This window comes from Lissotriton helveticus, chromosome 8 (assembly GCF_964261635.1).
Source record: "Lissotriton helveticus chromosome 8, aLisHel1.1, whole genome shotgun sequence".
NCBI classification, from domain to species: Eukaryota; Metazoa; Chordata; class Amphibia; order Caudata; family Salamandridae; genus Lissotriton; species Lissotriton helveticus.
In genome coordinates this window covers 1,238,861,853-1,238,882,594 of record NC_136069.1, presented here as the reverse complement: position 1 = coordinate 1,238,882,594, position 20,742 = coordinate 1,238,861,853, and the positions used below count along the sequence as shown (strand labels likewise).

The 20,742-nt window shown below is 46.3% G+C and overlaps 1 protein-coding gene across 1 annotated transcript in view; it reads left to right on the top strand.

Moving 5' to 3' along the window:
- The window catches only part of PLCXD1 (phosphatidylinositol specific phospholipase C X domain containing 1), a 134,859-nt gene that overhangs the window by 94,767 nt on the left and 19,350 nt on the right, over positions 1–20,742 (top strand). The window contains exon 5 of the mRNA XM_078658220.1: positions 6,526–6,681. Within this exon, the coding sequence (XP_078514346.1) occupies positions 6,526–6,681 (156 nt within the window). The remainder of the gene's footprint in view (positions 1–6,525; positions 6,682–20,742) is intronic.

Below are 20,742 nucleotides of genomic sequence, written 5' to 3'. Positions count from 1 at the left end.
AAGCGACGCTAGATTTAGTTCCGTACAGTTGTATTACCTTCACAGAATTTACCTGGCCCTCATAAAATGAAATAAGATATACCCACAATGCTCTGTACAGTGCCCTAGATGCAATGCGTCAGAATTGGGGTTTGTTCGCAGAATTGTGATAATTTTAGGAAGAATTGGTGAACGGGCTTTACACAGTAATGAATAGGTACCTGGGCTTTACATGAAATAATGCTTACTGGGAATAACCAATTGACCAGAGCAAGAGAAAATTAAATACAGATTCACCACGCTATCCCTAATGTACCAGGCCACATGATGTGAACGTTTGCGGTTGTAATTGTTACTTTTTTCTGTTATTATGTAAACTTATTTCAAATGCAACTATTTTTCCCTTATTTGCTCAATTTATGCCTTTGTTGCATACAGTGAGTCTCTGCAGTGTCAGAATAATTGGCACAGGCAAACGTTTTTGTGAACTTGATTGGCAACAATGGAAACTGTAACCTAATAAAGATGCTTTTAAAAGCAAACCTGTCATTTCCGGACTTGGAAACAAAGATATACAAAGCGATTTCAATTTGACCTAGTTGTTCACTAAATAGCTATATTGTTTCCGGGTATAAAGGATGACTTTGTACCCATGAGGTTGTATATTACGAGGAGGAACTAGCTGTATTGTTTTCAGCTCATTGTGGCCAGTCTGCTAATAAATCAGATTTTCTATATTTGTTTCTATGCCTGTGCAATTACAATGTGATTTCCCAAGTGTAACAGGGTTATTACTTGTTATCAGCCACTTTACTATATAGAAGCCTAAGATGAAAGTAACAAGTACGTTGAATAATTGGTGTTTGTCAAAGATATATTTTGTTTTCCTGGGAAGAGGTTGAGGGTTCATTTGTAAACAATGTGCCAGTCCACATCGTTTCTCATTCCGTACACTAACCAAGACTGATTGCTGTACCCAGAAAGTGTGCATCAAAGTCATTTGTATTATCACCAAAATATCCACAATTTAAATGGAAAACTTCAATGTTAATTCAAAGCTTACGCTGCAAAGAAAATCAGCCTTACACAATTATTTTACCTAAATAGCCTCTCCAGAAATTGGCTTTCTTGTCCAAAAAAGTAGATGAAAGCATTTTTACACAATACAGAACAATAACTCTCTTCAGATTATAAGAAATTACCTGTAACAACTGTCAGATAGAGGATAACAAACCATTTTAAAGAAAACTATTAACAGAAAACAAAAAGAACACATAAATCAGCAATAGCTAAACAAAAATACTTATTGGGGGTCAATAAAACATCTTTGCTAAAGGAACATTCACAAAGATGTTTCCAGTATGTTTTACCGCAAAAACAATAATGAAAATCTTTTCTAAATTGACAAAAAGAGATCTATTTGATTAATTTATTTGATTAAAAAATACATCCCAAGAGTTATTGTTAAATAGAGATCCTACAAGTTAAAAGGGGGCAACCCATGGGTGCTCCTCTACCTCCATAAAACCCGGTGACTCAGTTTGAAATTTTTCCTCTTAAATATTCTAGCATATTCAATTAGGTAAATAACACAATAGCAAGAAGACATTTTTCATATAAAGCCTTAAAGAGAAATTTGGACTTCTAACAGGTGTCCTTGCACTGTTTTACAGCATTTCTTCAAAGACCTCGCTTCCCACCTTAAAGAGCTATTTACACCAAGAAGGGCTTTCTATCAGACGACACTTCTGACCTGTATGCACAATCTGTCTGTGGTAGTGCCAAACCGCCTCTGTCCATGCTGCGTAATTCAATCCCACTTGTTTCACAGGTAGTCTTGATAGAACCGTTGACTTAGCTTAACTCCCAGGTTGTTCTTCTCTGCTCCACTTAACCAATCATGTCTTTCCTACCATTCAGGTTCCTCTTTCTAAACCTATAGATTTAAAAGATACTTGAAGATGCCATTACTGCATATCTTGCGGCACACTACAATGATGTTTCTGATGAATCCGGTGGCCATCATCATTTACTCCTCCCTCATACCAGTCTGTGTTCTTGGTGCTTTTAAACACTCTCTCTTTACCCCACTTCTCATAAAACACTCACTTGAATCTGTTGAACTCTCCAAGTGCTCGCCCTGTTGTTGGCCTGGCTCTGCTGTACTGTGCCTTGAAAACGTGATAGCCTACTAACATATATGAAAGAGGAGGCGGTGAGGAAGGTCTTGCCTCTTTTGGCACGCCTTTATTGGAAATATATGAGCCCTTGCTGCAGGGACGCATACTTCGAACACACATGTGACTTCAGTACAGGAGGGGAAGGCAAACAGCAGACATGCGCTGCAACATGAAAGTTCATTTTCTTTTTCTTTTAGGACTCCATGGAAGTGCATGTGTTACTTGCTGTCCATCTTGTGTGCTGCTTCCTCTCTAAAATCCCTGCACTCCACACTTTCTTCATTCCTCCCCACTGTCCACCCTATCTGTTGCTCTCCCATACAACCTCACAATCAAACTTTTTTTTTGCAATAGTAACCGCCACCATTGCTTTCCCTGCCCTTCCCTTCCCTGTCCAGCTTTTGCTTTTTTCCCACTCCCATCCCCTCCCCACCCCCCAACCACCAAGTCTTTCTGTTTCTCCCATCTTGCTCTGGTACTTTACCCCACCGATTTGCCATTTCTCTTCCGCCCCTTTTTAGAAGGGCCTGGCAGCTTCAATTTGCTGCCGGGCTCTATCTTACTGAAAATGCACCTTCGCACAGGTTTTATTTGTTTAAAGCACCAATCTGGGTTTCTACCATCTTGCAATAGTAATAAAAAAAAAATCAACCGTTTCATGCCATAAGCGCATGTGTAAATGGTAACACAAATGTTCATATACGTCATGAGGCTGGGTCACCGATGAGTCATGCCACATACATACACATACATGCACAAGCGTGATGATGCTTGCACACATACTCGCCATTTCCATTTTTTACCCATTTTTGCCCATGCTGCACAATGTCAGAAAAGATGTATTTTTCTTCTTTTTACCAGATGCTTTTGCTATTAGGAAGGACACACACTCGTGCTGAGGTATTTATAGAAGATGTCAGATTAACACCCCAAGGAAGTGTTCACAATGTTTCCCACAAGTGTTACCATCAGTTCACATGCCTTAAATGCATTTCCTGGTAAATGTGTATATTGCGGTGGCTTGATATACTGTGGGTTATTTTAAAACTGTAAATATCTGCAATCCTTTAGTATCAGGCCATTTGAAAAAGTGCAGCGTTAGTTGATTTTCTACAATATATGGTTATTTACGTAGATTTTAAAACTGCTTAGCAGTTTATAATTTTGTTCTTGTCCCCTTTGTGATTCCAAGTAATGTTCTCATTACATCAGCAAGGCTGCTCTATCTACATGCATCCTTGACCCACTGCCCTCTATTCATAAGCACTGCCTACCTGCTAAAGTGATGATAGAGTTTTTGGATTCTGCAGACATGCTTAGAGATACGGCATGCTTGTCTCCAGCTTTTCTTTCGTCCATGGCATTCTGTGGGCCATCCTGGTCCCAGGGTCCTGGACAGTTTGGTTCTAAAAAGCATTTCCAATGCAATGGGCCTCGCATTACTGAAAGTTGCAGCTATAGGCGTTGCATTATTATTTGCAACACCAATAGCTCAAACTTTCAGAAATACAAAACCTTTTTGCATTGCAAACGCTTTTTTTCAAGTGGCATCAGTAGAGTGAATAGATATTTTACCCCAGAGACAAATGACTGACAGTCTCTAACCTTACACTGAGATTTGTCCTTTCTGTAGAGGCTTCAGAACCTTTACTCCTTATCAGTGATACAAGATCACAAGCTCAACCAGTACCTTTTCAATGAGGATATTGGATTTTTTGTTTTGCTCGTGATTCGGCAAACTGCAGAAGCCTGAGCCATCAGGTAATAATAAACATGATTTGAAACCACGAGGACCCTAGTTATGAATCCGTGTTTTCTAATGCACAAGAGAGCTCCTCTATGCCTAAAATAGATTGGTCAGTGTAGCTATTAATGGTGAGCGTGGCATAGTCCAATTCAGCGCAAGCTCGTTAACAGGTTAACATAGCATTAGTTCTAACAGTGCTTAAAAGGATAAAGAAAAAACGGTCACCCCACGTTTCAGGATTTGCAGACTAAGAAGTCCCAAATGTCAATAACACAAAAGTATTTGTCCTTAGCAAATGTCCAATAAGATTCAAAATCCACAAATATGTGATCTTAGAGTCTTCTTCTTTTTATTCCAAATGTCCAATTTTGTGTTCAGCAATATTACAGCCAGTTTTACATTGTTGTACTTCAGAAGTTGTATTCAGAGCCTCATGCACACTGGGGCCCATCCAAATGGCAGATCTAGGCAACACATGTTTCGTCTTGGGGTTAATATCCCACCGTCTTCCTCAGGGCAAAGTCCTGCTATAATATAAAATTGACTACTGGTGAGGACCAAATTAAAAACATCGGTATTGGAGAAATTATATGTTTTCCACTGGTGACATGAATATTGACATTAACCTGATTTTATTTTGCCCTGAGGAAGTCGATGGGAGATTAACACCAAGACAAAACACGTGTTGGCTACATTGGCTACACCTGCCATCTGGATAGACCCCAGTGTTCTTGAGGCTCTGAAGTACAATGACGTAAAACTGGCTGTTATATTGCTGAACTAAAAATCGGACGTTTGGAATAAAAAGAAGAAGTCTCTATGACCACTTATTTGTGGATTTTGGATCTTTTTGGACATTTTCTCAGGATAGAGACTTTTGTGTTATTGTCAGTGTAGCTAGTATAAAGCTCCCTGGGGAGCTACACCAAGATATTTTCGAAATATAAACATGTGGGCCCTTATCACAACTACCATGGAATTTGGTGATCTAGTGGGGCCAAACTACTAGTCTGGCTGATACTACTGCAGCAAATTCCAGCATTTTGGAGTTTTTTCCCCCTTTCAGAATGGGGAATAGCTGTTCATGGTAATACGGGGTCATTTCCAGATTCTTTTTCTGATTCTGGGGTAAAAAGAAACACTTATATTTTTCACATGTTCTGTGAATGTTGAAAGTGTCAGTGTGAGGGCCGTCAGTGTGTATTTTGGGGACACACGGTTGTGGGGCAGGCTCCTGTCTGTCCGGGAACAGAATTGTCTGATCCTGCCCACTGCCCCTGGAGCAGCAAAGCAATGTCTGTGTCTCTGATCCTGGAATTATTGCTCCTGGATTTTACAGACATAATCGTGGGTGCCTGGAGAGACTTGACATTGCGAGATGCAGAATTCCATCTGGAATTATTGCTTGGAGGTAATACCGCCACTCTTAATGAGGGCTTTATGAGGAATGATTGAGTGTAATTATGTTTCTTGAAATCCTTTCATGATTGAAAGTGGAAGCCTTAGCCATCATCTGACCCGAATCTAAATTATCAATAGCTGTCCTAAAATTAGAATGCAACTTTAGATTCGCCTCTCTACTAATCAGAATTCCTCAATATTTAATTGAATTCTGCCTCTCTTTAAAACTATATGTTGATCGCGCTCCACTTCTGTAGTGGCCTGGCCAAAGCAAACCAGATTTAACTTTTGACTTGACCTACTTATTCCCAAATATTTGTAACAGTATGTAAATTGACACTAAATTTGACTGGGTGGGTGGGGGGGGGTATACAAATGCCCTTAAAATATGTCCATCTAACGAGGCTTACTGGAGGCTTTGTCATCAGAGCAAATAAAACTGAGTGTGTGCCCTTCTTGGTATCCCTGACATATTACATGTTTGTAGATAATCCATGTACATAGAGTTAAGTGTTCACAAGCTCTTCAGTTTCTCTTATTCTCCAAAACAGATCTCAGAGACCGGTAATTCTGCAAAACTAAATGCTTTGGACAATATTTCTAGAAAACCAGTCTCTTGTCATTCTTCCCCGGCTTGACCCTAGTTAGTATCTTAGGGTCTTCGGAAGGGGTAATGACTACGCTGTGTTGCAGAGGCCAGGTTTGGTAGAGCTGCCCTGTGGGTTGTGTGTGAGTTCCTGCCAGCAGTTCGCTAGCTGGATAACAACTGATTGCTGGTGGTCACTTTTTAGGGGTCTTGTGGAGTGGAACTTTTCAGCGCAAACAACAGTCTTCATCAATCATCCTAGAATCAGGGCTACTTCTACTATCCTTTCTATTTGAGGGAGATGCATTATTCCTCATCCCTTATCGATCCACTGATGTCTTGTGCCTGAGCAATGCAAAACGATGCTCCTTTTGTAGCGTTATAGTACTTGTCAGTTACACTGGCAAATACAGTTGTGGGAAGTGGCCCTATATTGCTTTAGGGGGCGACTCAAAATGTAATTCCCAGGGCGTTCACTCATGGATTCCTTTTCAGAAACCAGCTTCAGTGTTGAGTAATTCTGGACTGCTGTCTGTAGTCTTGCCTACTTTGGTACACACCACCATACCTTCCCATTGCTTTTTTATGAAACAGCCTTTCCTAACATTATTTATCTTTTACTTTCTTTCCAGGACACTCTAAAGGAAATGTCAGATTGGCTGGAAACTCATCCCAAGGAGGCACTAATCCTAGCATGCAGGGATTTGCATGGAATGACTGTTGAGCATCACAAACATCTTATCTCCTGTATAAAGAGAACCTTTGGCTTTAAACTGTGTCCTAGAAAGGTGTGTTATGTTTTGTCGTACTTAATGTCTTAGAATGTGCTTTGCTTTTCGTTCTAGACATATGTAGACCGTGTGCACCAGTTTACTGTTAAATATCACATTTATTTCACTACTCAGTACTGGGAAGACCATGAGGAGAGTGTGAGACAACTGACAGGGAGTACCTTATCCCACGTGCAGGCCTATAGAATTAAAAATGGGGTTGTCATATTGAATTCTAGCAATTTAGTTATGCATTACATCATTTTCCAAGTGAAAAAGTAGTGTTGCGTTTTTAGGTTTGACATTAAATGGCGCTGCAGAGTGTTTGAACAGACATTTCTTTGGCTCTAGGGTGGACAATGACTTAAGTTTAGGTTCTGTCAGAATCTCTTCACTTTAGGGCACTCCCAATCCAAGCAGAAAAAGCTTACCCCTGACTTTTCACATTTAAGGCAAACATCTCTTCTTTCATGGATTACCTTCTGTAGTAATGATGAAGGTCATCGATTTTAAGTGTACAATAGCAAATAATTGCACTAGTTTCCAGAATACATTGCTAGAAACGCCCTTAATGTGGGTACACACACTATTCTTTTTCTGTTTTATTAGGGTACCAATATCATTTAATTTTCACAACTATCTGGGGAACTTCCAAACCTATCCATTCTTGATGCTTTTAAATCGACGAAACTGGCCCAATATGGGACCTACATTTCAGGATCTTTTTAAGGTACATTTTTCACCTGGCATGTCTGGAAAGCTCTCCCGCACCTCTTGCCTTCTAAATTGCACTACTCGCTGCAGATATTGCCTTATTATGTTCTGTAAACTTGGTTTCTTCTTCTAAGGTTATAAACTTATAATGTTTATATAAATCTACATTTGTACCCCTAGCCCCTTTCAATCCACCTTTTGAACTGTCATATGTTTATGAATCCTTCTGAATGGCTTTAAAACCCCAGGGTGGGAATTTTGCCCAAAAGGAGTCTATTTTATCTTTTTATGTTCAAGTTCACATTTTGCCCTAAAAGTGTAGCCAAATAAGGTAGGTTCTAGAGCATACCGTAATCTTCATAACTCAACCCATTGAAAACACATTCAAGGGGAACGGGGCCCAGCCCCGTGTACTAACCCAACAGCTCTGTACTCCTTCACCAAACCACTCTACTGTGTGCTGGAGCTGCGCTGCACTGCCAGGTAGCATGCTTTCAACTCCTGGATGTCAAATTCCCCCCACCCACTTCCACCCCTAAGTGGCAACTCCAGTATTTATTATCTTACTGCTCCCAATCAATATGCCTACTAAACCCCTCCACCCAGGACATCTAGCCTGAGTGTTCAGGCCTGGATAGGGCCTTGGGCCAGAAAAACTGCCCTAACGTTAGTATACAGCTTCTGTAGAAACCGGATTTTCCCTCTCACACTTTTTTAAAAGATTCTATTCTTTCTTCATACTACAACTCAGGAAAACATTTCATTGTGCCTGACACTGTTTCACTGATCGCCATCTATAGGTGTGACTCACTGCTGATGTAAATGTCTGTTAGAAATGGTATTTCTGGTTGCTAAGGCTTGAGCCAAAGTGAGGCAGAAACCACCAATCTAGTCAGGGCAAGGGAGTTACACGCCAAAGATGACCCCTGCTCACCCCCTTGGTAGCTTGGCACGAGCAACTGCCACTGACCTTCCAACCTAGGGTCCGCACCCTTATGCTGACCAGAAGTCACGGGTGAGGCTCTCCACCCCCTACCTCTTCTTCTAGGGTTCCCCACTCTCCTGCTACTCTCCTGCTTTGAGAGGCACCCTCAGAACACCACTCTCCCACCAGTTCAGGACCTCTCTCCAGCAACTGGTCCCCCAACATAGGGTCTAATCCCTCAGGTTGCTCCGGGGTTCAGAGACAAGGGCTCCCTCACACTGCACTCCTCTCCAGATTTCTGCACCCTTCCAACTGGAGCGGTACCCCTAGAAGCCACACCGGTCAGGACACTGGTTACAGATGTCCCTCCCTCCAGGTCAGGCAGATCCTGAACCTGTCCTCCCAACCCAGGGACCTTCCCCTGCGGTTGAACACTTGCCTGGCGCGCCAGGACTTCTGGGGACTCACACAGTAGCCCCCAAGGGTAACACATGACTCATGTGGCGTGTGACAGTCTGCCTGGCGCAGATCTCCTGACGCGATACCAAAGGGGATGATGGACGGAGCGCTTGAGTAAATCAAACACTCACTCCCAGTCAACAGATCTGGGTTTAATCCATCACCATTCTTTAGCTCACTCCACCACCCCAGTTCAGACATGGCCATATGCAAATCAGTCTGACCCTGTGCCTCATGGTAACAGTCCAGCCCTCATCAGCCAGGCTAGCTTGAAACCAGTGGCAAAGTGAGCAAGGGACCCACGTCTGGGCATACCCTGCCAACTTGGAGCGAACAAAGCGATACCAAAGGGGATGATCTCCCGACCCCTGTCCATCTGACAGTGCGCGAAGATCCCCCAGGACAAAAGTGGTGTCACCATGGTCACTTCTAGGAGACTCAGCCCTTCTGGCTGGTCCCTGACCCAATGGTTCTTCCACTGGGGAACACATCCCCCTTTCACCCCTCACTCTGCACTTCTTACCCTTCCAACTAGAGTGACACTGCCAGACACCGGAACCACTGGAGCTCCAGTTACAGACGCTCCAGGTTCTCCAGACACTAGGAGCTCCCCCTCAAATGGTCTACCAGTATAGCCTAGTCCCCCAACCTGGTGTTTCCTTAGGGAACCCGCCAGGCCCTGAGACTGGGTTTCGGGCACCTTGGGACACAGAGTCCCACACTCACTCCTTCTCCACTGAGGCAGGATGTGAGCCCCTACACCCCTCCCACTACACTGGGACCTAGCTGGGCTACTCTGAACCTCACCCTCCACATAGGACTGGAAGATACCTGATCCACTACTTTTGGGATCACTCTCCAAGTCCTTATCAGACCCATTGGCACACAGCTAGCTGTCTGCCTCCCGTGCAAGCTCCCTAGGATCAGAGCACTCCCATCCTAACAAGTGTTGGCGCAACCCTGGAAAACAATCACTGAACACGTGCACTTTGACAACCAAATTGGCCAGCCCGTCATAATCAAAATCATCTGCTGTGCTAGCCATCGCCCAATCGTCCAGTGCATCACCACATTCATCCACAAACTTCCCCCAAGACTGGTGAGACAGTTTCTTACTGCCTATGTACCTCAACCTGTACGCCTCTTCCTGGGAACCAGGTACCACACTCTGGGAACTGGGAATTGGACTTCCAGCACTGGACTCCATATTGCTGCCACCACTGGACCCCACCCTCACTGGTGAATCCAGACAACTAAAACTACTCTCATGGGACACTCTACCCTCCGGAGCTCGTTTCTCCCTGGCGAAGACCCTCTCAGCCTCTGCCATCTTCTCCTGCGCTAAGACCCTCTCGTCTCTAACTTTTTCTCCTCCACCCTCAGCTACGCTATCTCCTTGGCATGCTCTAACCTGAGCTTCTCCAAAGCCAGCTGATGCTCCCTTTCTTCCCTCCTATCTACCCACTCCTCTGGGGACAGGGAAAGGCATGGGACACTGCCGTCGACACTGGACCCAACAAGAGACTCCCTATCTACGGGGTACTCACTATCTACTGGTGTCCCTGTCCTGTCATTTTCTTCCTCCTCTTCAGACTCCTCAGGGCCACCCTCAGACCCACCACCCTCTTGGAGTGCAGCCTGGTCCCTGTCTATCTGTCTCCATCTATCCTGTTGCCAGTGTAGCAGGGCTGTCCTAAGGGATAGTTGAGTGTCTTCCCCACCCACTGATAAGCTTCTTTCATCACAGTACCCCCTTAACTCCAACATACTGTATTCCAACAGATCATGTACATTAAAGGTAGGTTCCATTCTGGAAAGGTTCTTAAAACACAGGTGCAACACAGGCGTCTGAGCTGAAGCAAGAGTACACAATTTACAAATCACACTTTTTAGGTGAAAAATACAACTCAGGAAAAATAATCCCCAAACACGTGATTATCTAAATGCAGAGTTTGTAGTGCAACCAGTTGTCGCTGTGGTACTGCGCAAACACAAGTCCTATCCTCACTGCTGACAACCAATGTTCGAAATGGGATTTCTGGTTGGCTAAGGCTTGCGCCAAAGCCAAGCAGAAACCACCACTCTAGTCAGGACAAGGGAGTTACACTCCAAAGACAACCCCCGCTCCCCCCCTTTGTAGCTTGGCACGAGCAGTCCTGCTTATCCAGGAGGCAATGTGTAAAGCGTTTGCACAACACACACACACACACACAGCAGCAACACACTAGGCACACTACAAAAGGCACTCCACACAAGGTTATATAAAAATAGCCTTTGTTTTTTTTTGATAATCAAATTTTTATTGAAGTTTTGGTACAAGAAATGTCATTGGTAGCAAGTCACACAGCGTAGTTAACCCCCCCCCCCTTCACCTCCCTGGTAACAACACAGTTCATAGTAGTCTTTTCTGGATAAGGAAGTAGTCCCCACACATCACACTGGCATATCAGGTAAGGGCCCATCAGGATGGGAGCAGGCCGAACCATTTGCCCCACACTTTGTTGAACATCTCGGGGCATCCCACACCAGTTCACTCCCCTCCTCCATTTCTGCAGTAATGGCGCCTCAGCTTGGGACCATCTAGCCGCTATATCTCGCTTCGCCACTGCCAATGCCGTTCCCAGGAAGCGCTTGTCGGGCCGGGAGTCATCCAGGCCATCGAACACTCCCAGTAGCAAGTGCCTCGGGTCATGGGGGACCACCCATCCCAAGGCCCACGTGAGCTCATCTACCCCCCCCCCCCCCGAACGGATCAAAGGCCGGACACAGCCATACCATGTGATAGAAGTCGGCTAGGGCACCAGCACAGCGCGCACAGGTCGGAGAAGCTCTTAAGGCGGGTCGAAAGAGACGTGCCGGAGTGCGGTATGCCGTGTGGAGAAAGTATAGCTGCACCAGGCGTAGCTTTAAGGACGTGGTGAGGGTCTTAGGCGCCATTAGGGCATCGCGCCAGTCCGCCTCGTCCAAGGGGCCCAAGCATCCCTCCCACCATTCCCTAATCCGGTCCAGGGATGCGGGACAGGTTTTATCAGAGCTCTGTATATACGGGACACCCCCCCCTCTCCCCAGGTTACTCATCATGACTTGGGCTTCCAGAGGACTAAACTCTGGGAGGGAGATGGGTGTTGGGAGGTGTATATGGAGGGCGTGACCGAGTTGCAAATATCTGTAGAGCTGGGAGGGTAAGACGGCGTGTCTGTGCTGTAGGTCGGAAAAGGAGCGCATGTGATCCCCCACCCACACATCTCCAACTTGTGACACCCCCACCAAGTCCCAACGGTGGAAACCTCCCAGGGATGAGACCTCCCTCAACCAGGTGCCATGCCAACGGGGCGTCTGTCGAGTCAGCTTCCGGTCCCAGGTCACTAGGCGAACGGAAGCACGCCAGGCCATGAACCAATCTGGTGACTGGAGCCAGAGTTTATGGTACCGGGGAGCCATATAGGTAGCTCTGAAGCTGCGCGAAATCTAGGGCAGTGAGCTCTACGCGATACGTTGGGTCGGACCAGCCACCCGCAAACCAATCGTGGAGCACAATGAGCCTTGTAGCTAAGTAGTAAAAATGAAGGTTGGTGACCCCCATACTGCCATCAAAGGAGGGAATCCGGCAATGGGACAGGGACATCCGCGGTCGCCCGCCACCCCACAAAAACCGGGTAAGTGTGCCGTCCAGTTCCCTGAACCAGCTGCTCGAGAGGTGGACCGAGGTTTTCTGGAGAATGTAGAGGAAGCGGGGAAGGATCATCATTTTGAAAAGGGCACTTCTGCCCAGCGGCTTAAGGGAGAGGGACTGCCAGTTCCTAAGATCGGTTTTTCATCCGGGAGAACAGGGGGGCAACATTAAGGGCCCATTCCAGCTCCGGCAGGAGGGTCACCCACACTCCCAGGTACTTGAATGATTGCGTCCGGATGGGGATCACCTCCTGCCAGTCAAAGCATGCTCGGGTGGGGTGAAGAGGAACTAAGGTGGACTTTGTCGGGTTGAGACGAAGACCCGAGACCTGCTCAAAGCCCGACAAGGCTGCTAGAGCTCTAGGGCCGGAAAGTTCCGGGTCAGCCAAGTAAAGCAGAACGTCGTCCGCGTATAGAGCAATTTTATCCACTTGGCTCTGATCCCATACCCTACCCTGAATAAGGCAGTCTTGTCGAATTAGGGGCCGCTAGGGGCTCCATCGCCAGCGCGAATAGGAGGGGTGAAAGGGGGCAGCCCTGGCAAGTGAGCCTTCGGATCGGGAATGGCTCAGAAAATCTCACCGTTGACTAGTACACGGGCTCTCGGGCTGCTATAAAGAACCTGGACCAGGCGGCGGAAGGGAAGGCCGAAACCCATACGCTCCAGGACATCCCTTAAATATCCCCAGTCCTCTGCGTCAAAGGCCTTCTCGAAGTCGACGAGGAGAAGCGCCAAGTACGGAGACAACCGGTGTAAGTGGGCCAGCGCCAGGTGGAAGCGACCGGTGCAGTGGCGGGTACCCCTGGCCGGCATGAACCCGCATTGGTCAGGGTGGACCAGGTCTTGCAGGAGGGGCCGGAGTCGCTGAGCTATTGCAGTGGCGAAGATTTTAATGTCTGTGTTTATCAGCGAAATTGGGCGGTAATCAGAGCAATTTAGGGAAGGCGGTTGTGTCTTCAGGATGACCACAATGGTCGCCACGTCAGACTCAGATGGGAAGGACCCGTCATCAACCACCTGGTGGGAAAGCGCCGTCAAATGGGGGACCAGGTCATCACGGAACACAGAGTAGTACTCTTGGGGGAACCCATCGGGTCTGGGTGTTTTGCCGGAGTTCAGCAGAGTGATAGCCCCATGAATTTCTTCCGGGGTAAAAGGGCCACCAGGGTGTCAGCGGTTTCTCGGGGAAGACAAGTTCCAGAGCCCTCCAACAATTCAGCGAGGGAGGCGCTGGGGGGACGTGCTGCGTACAGATCCGCATAATACTGAGCAAAGGTTTGCGCAATAGCCCGTGATGTCACCTGGTGAGTCCCACCGATCGTTCGGATCTCCGGAATAATGCGATGGGCCTTAGGGTAGGATATTAGGTTGTGGAGCAATTTGCCATTCTTGTCACCTTAGCCATAAATACGGGCACGGAGGAACGCCATAACATTTTGGCCGACTTCAGGGAGAGCCGCCGAATCTCATCGGTGACAAGCGCCAGCTGCCTGGAGGAGTCAGCGCTATCGTCGGCCAGTTGAGCCTGCTCCAGACGAACCGCTCGGGACTCCAGCTGCACCAGTTGGGTGGATTGAGCCGCGCGTTTGGCGTGCACGAGCCCCCTGGCTACCCCCCGAACCACCGCCTTGCCCGCTTCCCAGAGCGTTCCCTGCGAAGGGACCGATCCCGTGTTAATGGAGAAGTAATGGCGGAGCTCCTGGCCAAGGGACTCCACCAAATCAGAATCTTGCAAAAACCACGCGTTTAATAGACAGGTTGTCGTAGGGCGTGCGGAGGGAGACCCGATATGAAGGGAAATGAGGAGTGGTCGGAGATTCCCCTGGGGAGGATCTCCATCCCCGACACCAGCTGGCAGTCTAAGGCAGGCAGCAGGATTAGGTCTATGCGGGAGTGGGTATGGTGGGCGGCTGACGTGTGCGTATAGTGTGTCTTTCGGGGATTCCACACTCTCCACACATCGCAAAACTCCATTGCCGAGGTCAGTCCACGAGTCTCTTCGCGGAGGCCAGGCACTGTGTCGAATGAGGGCCCGTCACGTCCCTAGAGGGTTGTAGGACAGCATTAAAATCCCCCCTGACGACAGTAAGGCCTTGGGGTAAGGAGGAGACCTTTTGTCATAAAAAATTCACTTTGGGCAATTTAGTTTCTGAGACAATAGTTATAGCTAACACACAAACATATAAACATATATTGAACCAAACACAAATCTATCTATTGAAGCAATGCAAGAAGACAATAGTAAAAACCAATAACTCCAGCTAGCACAGTTTATTCATTTACATAAAAAAAAACCTACAATGAAAACACATTAAAATATATAATTAAAATTGGGAACACAGACAGCGGTTTCTCGGGGAAGACAAGTTCCAGAGCCCTCCAACAATTCAGCGAGGTGTTAATAGCACCAAATGGATGAATGTGATGAAAATCTTGATTTCATCTAGATGCTTGGGAATAGATCATATATTGCTTACATGATATCTGTGTATATCTTTGGTTGTGTAAATATCAAACTTGGAGACCGGTCAATTAATTATAAATGTTCACGCGGTAAAGTTGACACAACGACGATAAAGGAGCAATTAAAACGTATGCGAAGCGTATATAAATACGTCTCTATTCCGACTATATCTGCTTTTATATTGATTGGCCTCCGCTTAAGGAACTATGTCCAGCCTTCAGCCCCGTTCCTTTAAGTATATACAGCCTCTTAAATAAGAGTGCGACAGCGTCCCGCGTGTAGTCCCGATAGATTTGTAGATTTTTGATTGAGAAGTTTGATGTTTACACAACCAAAGATATACACAGATATCATATAAGCAATATATGATCTATTCCCAAGCATCTAGATGAAATCAAGATTTTCATCACATTCATCCATTTGGTGCTATTAACAGAAGAAATAAAGTCTGCCTAGGATTAGAGCCTGTATAAGATATAGAAAAGTCTAATATCTAGGAAGGAGGTTATTCTCCCCGAGCTTTTTGGCTGTTTAAGAAGTTTTTGGGAAGACAGTTAATATTTTCCTGATGAAGGCGGCTTAACTCTCACTGTCCGTCGAAACGCGTTGAGATATAAAGAAGAAGTACACTATATATTAACTAAGGACTATTCTGATTGTTGCAGAACGTGAACCTTTACTGTGTACCTTCCCTTTCTGTAGTAATAGGAAGTATTGATGAATATTTATGTATGATTTGTTCCTTCATTATATTGTCTGTGTTCCCAATTTTAATTATATATTTTAATGTGTTTTCATTTTATGGTTTTTTAATGTAAATGAATATACTGTGCTAGCTGGAGTTATTGGTTTTTACTATTGTCTTCTTGCATTGCTTCAATTGATAGATTTGTGTTTGGTTCAATATATGTTTATATGTTTATGTGTTAGATATAACTATTGTCTTAGAAACTAAATTGCCCAAAGGGAATTTTTTATGACAAAAAGTCAGTTTGGTACCCTATCCCTTTGGTGTTGGGGTCCCTCTCTCTTTTATTAGAGTAAGGAGGAGACCACCTGCGTGAGGCGCCGGATGGTGGAGGACAAGAGCGCCGGGGGAACATAGGTGCAAAGGAGGTTCACGGGGTTACCCTCAACCATCCCCAACACGGCCACGAACTTCCCCTGTGTGTCAGTAGTGACGTCGACTACGGTGAAGGGAAGCCCCCGTCGCAGGAGGATGGCCACCCCCCGGGAACCTCTAGAAAAGCCGGAGTGCCAGACCCGTAGCGGACCAAGAAGTGGCCCTTGGAACCTAGTAGGTGTGTTTCCTGGAGGAGCAGGGCATCAGGCAGGCGTCGGCGGGCCGCTCTGAGCACTGCGGTATGTTTAATGCGGTCCAGGAGGCCATTTATATTCCAGAAAAGAACGTGGAGGGGCTTGATATTAGTGTGGGTCATGTGTGAAGGGGAGGGCTGGCATGAAGCAAGTGGACTGGAAGGACCCCCCACAGTCAGGGGGGAGACTGTAACCGTGCCCCGGGGACCAGGGCCTAGTTGATGGACACAGGGGTGTGTATGACAGCTGAAAAAGATAGTAGGACATGTGACTACCAATGGGAACTGAACACGGTCTCCCCCCCATCCCTCTCCCCCAAAAATAGCCTTTGTATTGTCATGAACACATTAGAAACATAATCACACATTTACACTGTGCCAACTGGCACGGGCAATATTCACAGGGGATTATATACAGGACCGAGCCAATTGAGCCACGGTCAGAACCATCAGAATGCAGAAAAGTAAATGCAAAACACAACCAGCAACTACTGGTACCATAATGACCTAAGCATTATATTACATTTAGACATAAACCCAGAGTAGCCCTAAACCTTATCAGCATAAACACATTACGCAAAGGGCCACACTAGCATAAACACATTATGCCATATCGCATTAGTCATAAACACATTATCCTAACCCTCAGGAGCCTAAACACTAACATGACCCCCAGGCCAACTGGCCCACTCAATGGGGCTCAAATGCCCTACGTCCAGAATGTCAGGGCTGCCAATGCTGTAGGAACCAAACGCACACAATTGAGCTGGGGCATAGGAGTGTCTCTCACTCCTACCTCCTTCAACAATCCCCCAAAGGAATGCTGGCCTAAACGTGGCAGCTGGCCACTACTTGCTGGGCAGCTGTGAAATCAAAAAGATGGGCTCTGGCACTCACTGTGCCCTCTGTCCCCCACTGGGCCTGTAACAGAAAAGATGTCCCCAACGTTGCAGCTGCCCACTGTCAGGTGGGGCAGCTGGGGAAAATAAGCACCGGCAATGTGCCTCGACCGACAGTACCAGTGTGCAGTTGTGAAGCCCCACGCCGGGACGTTTGCAAAACAAATGGACCCCAATGTTAGAAAAATGGCACTGGCACTACATGTGCCGTCTGAGCCCCTCTCTGGGACTCTCAGCAACAAAAGTGCCCCCTTGATGCAGCTGCCTGCAACTGCGGCGCAGCTGTGAAGAGCAGGGAAAGGAAGGGGTGCCACAGGAGCGCTACGAGTGCCCCCAACTCAGCTGGACTGTGGCGGCACCAACGATGTGCGTGGGGTGGGCTCCCCTCACCGGGCTGCTTCGGACGCTCCTGCGGTCTCCCCAGTCAGCCCCCGTCACTCACGGGCTGTGGGTCTCGGGTCCACCTGCACCGGGGCCGTCTTCTCTCTTCCTGGTGTTCCGGTAGGCGGGGTAGGCTCCCTCTCTGCCTCACTCTTCTCTGGATTACTGGGGCGTGCACACACTTTACACTGGACACCAGCGCTAAAGTGCCCAGAGGCCTAAAACCACCAACACCATATCAGAAATAAGGCGGGGAGAAAGGCAAAAAGTTTAGGGGTGAACCTGCCAAAAGGGCACCAATGTCCATGCCTTCTGTCAACAAATTAAAAATCCATTGGCACAACATCCATCGGAGACAAAGTCCAATACACTCCTCATCACTCACTCTCCACCTCATCTGTCTTTCCTGAACTACATCAAACTAACATGTTATCCATGTCCTCCATCTTCCTACTTCCACCCTCTGTCTCTAACCATACCAGAGCCACCTTGTCTGTTCCCTTGTGTCCTACTGTTTACTTTATTACCTATCCTACCATCAGACACCTATCTAATACTATCAGTAAATACTGCTATATCCTTCTCCTCTCTACCTACTCAATCTTCGCAAACCCTACTCCCCTAACCTTATCCAAGAATGCATGTCCCTTTCCTAATTCGACATCCGTATACACTTCCCCTCTCACCCCTACCTCCGACTGCACCAAACCTCTCATACAATCCATCCATCTTGTAATCCTTTAATGCCTTCTTCGTTCCTTTGCCTTCATACCTCCTAATACTTCTCATATATTTGACAGGCCTCTATCTGAATTTACCACCCAATATCCCCCCCATCAGGCAACATCAATACTACACATGCTGGAACCTCACCTGAATCCTAATAAATATATATATTTTCTGGGTCTGCCATTAAACTGACAGTATATGCCGGTCAACATTTAAAAGCCCCCACTTACAGACTTGCACAGTCTTAAACGATAGATCAATTAATAAAACACTCTCCACATGCACACAGTCTTATATTGGAGTTGAGCCTTCCCCTGCCATGTGAGACAGATGATGATGTGACACCTGTATTATATGAAACCTTTCCTGCTGGATTGCTGGATATATGATATTTCAAAGGAGCCATTCAGCCAAAAATAGCAGAAAGGGGGTAAGCCATTGTTTTTTCTTTTTTTAAGTAATTTTATTTAGCATTTTCAAATGAAAACAGATAAACAAGCTACAACGTACAGAGTCTCCAAAGATAATAAGTCAGACTCACACCTAATGGGAAGCACAAATTACGTACATCCATAGACATAGGGAAGCGTTAAAGCAATTACCACCCCAATCCGTCACACAGTGTTCACATTTCAACAGGGCCATTGTCTGAGTTAGAAGAAGACATAATATGGAAGTCAGGTGCGTACAATGTTCGTGACATCGACATATGAAGACCTCCTGTTCTTCGTAATCGCTTAACGTAGGTGGTGAAGGGGTGCCAGGTTGCATCAAATTTGGCCACCCAATTCCGGATGAGAGCATTTAACTTCTCCATCGCATAGAGAGCCCAAACCTAACCCCACCACATAGTTATAGAAGGAGAAAGTGGCTGTTTCCACAGTTGACCACACAGGCCCGTGCTGCAAGGAGTAGTTGAGATATAAGGCAGCCCTGAGGGATCGACGAGGGGAAAAAATGGATTAGGCCCTGGATCGCCCAGTAAAAATCTCTGGGGTTCAAGTGGGAGGTGGACATTGGTGATGGCCAGCATTGTACTCTATATATCTACCCAGAAAGACTGAATCACAGGACATGGCCAACAAATATGTAAAAAGGTTCCCCTCTCACTGCATCCCTTCCAACATAGATCAGTACACGCAAACATCTTGGGCAAACGAATAGATGTTAGGTACCAACAAGTCGGTATCTTATAGGCATTTTCTTTATAACAAATACAGGTCTGCGACCGAGCCGCTCTCTGCTAGAGGGACTCTTTCGGTGCGGCATCACGTAGACATAATAGACGTAAATGGGTTTTGTCAAGTAATCCCTCAAACGCGAATCTCCATTGTCAAAAACATCACCCCGGATGGGGAAACGCCCCTGATTCCAATTCCAGCTAAAGGAAGTGGGATGAGTTGCGAATGGTGCGAAAACAGGATTGTGCTCCAGATCGGTCAAGCGGAACGGGTAAGTCGGGAATGCCCTACGTTGGCGCACCTCTCCCCAGTAGGACAAGAGAAACCATGTCAAAGGCAACAATGTAGGGGGGAGGGGGGGGGGCTGTACTGGGAAAGACAATGATAGCTACAATAAACCCGTCAGGGGGAAGGGGAAAACACCTGCTCATCTTGAATCCACAATTTCTTGTCGGGGTTATGATTCCAGGCCAAGGAGGGGTGGAGTTGTGCCGCCAAGACAGAAGTAAAAATGTCCAGGAACCCCAACCCACAATCCTAGACCGTCTTGCTCAATGTTGCCCATGCAACTCTCTGAGAATTACCACCCATACAAAAGCCAGCATTCTCACCCAAATTTGCTTACGTACTGAAGGAGAGAGGGCAAGCAGGAGAGTTTGAAGAACGCATAATAATTTGGGCAGAAATTTCTTTTTCAGGCTGTTAAATCTACCTAACCACGAGACATCTAGCTTCCCCCAGCGATACAAGTCTTCAAAAAGAGCCGTGAGAGAGGGGAGCACATTGCAAGCATATAAATCCTTTGTTTGAGATGGCAAATAGATCCCTAAATAGGGGATGGCTGACATCTCCCACTGAAAGCCTGCCTGTCTAATGGGGCCTGCTAGGTTATGGTGAGGATCAGCAACTCCCATACTAAGTGACTTAGTGAAGTTAACTTTGAAGCCCGACACCTGAGAGAAGGCATTCAACTCCTCTATTGGGGCTGAGATCGTGGTACTGGGGTTCGTAACAAAGCAGAGGATGTTATCGGCAAATAAGGCAAACTTATGCTCAATGACATCAACTGGCACACCCGAAATCTGGGCGTTGGCTTGTATCCTTACTACTAATGGTTCCATCATAAGACCTAATATGAAAGGGGAGAGCGGGCATCCCTCATGGGTGCCTTGTGTGAGCCAGATGGGTTGAGAGAAAGGGCAAGCCATTGTTAACGTGAGCCAGCGATTCAGAACTAGAAATTTTCTTAAAGACTAGGCCCAATTTCCATGACCCAACAAGTCCCTTAAGGCTGGGTTAGTGTATTTCTAAAGACTATACCAAACGTATCAAGTTCCA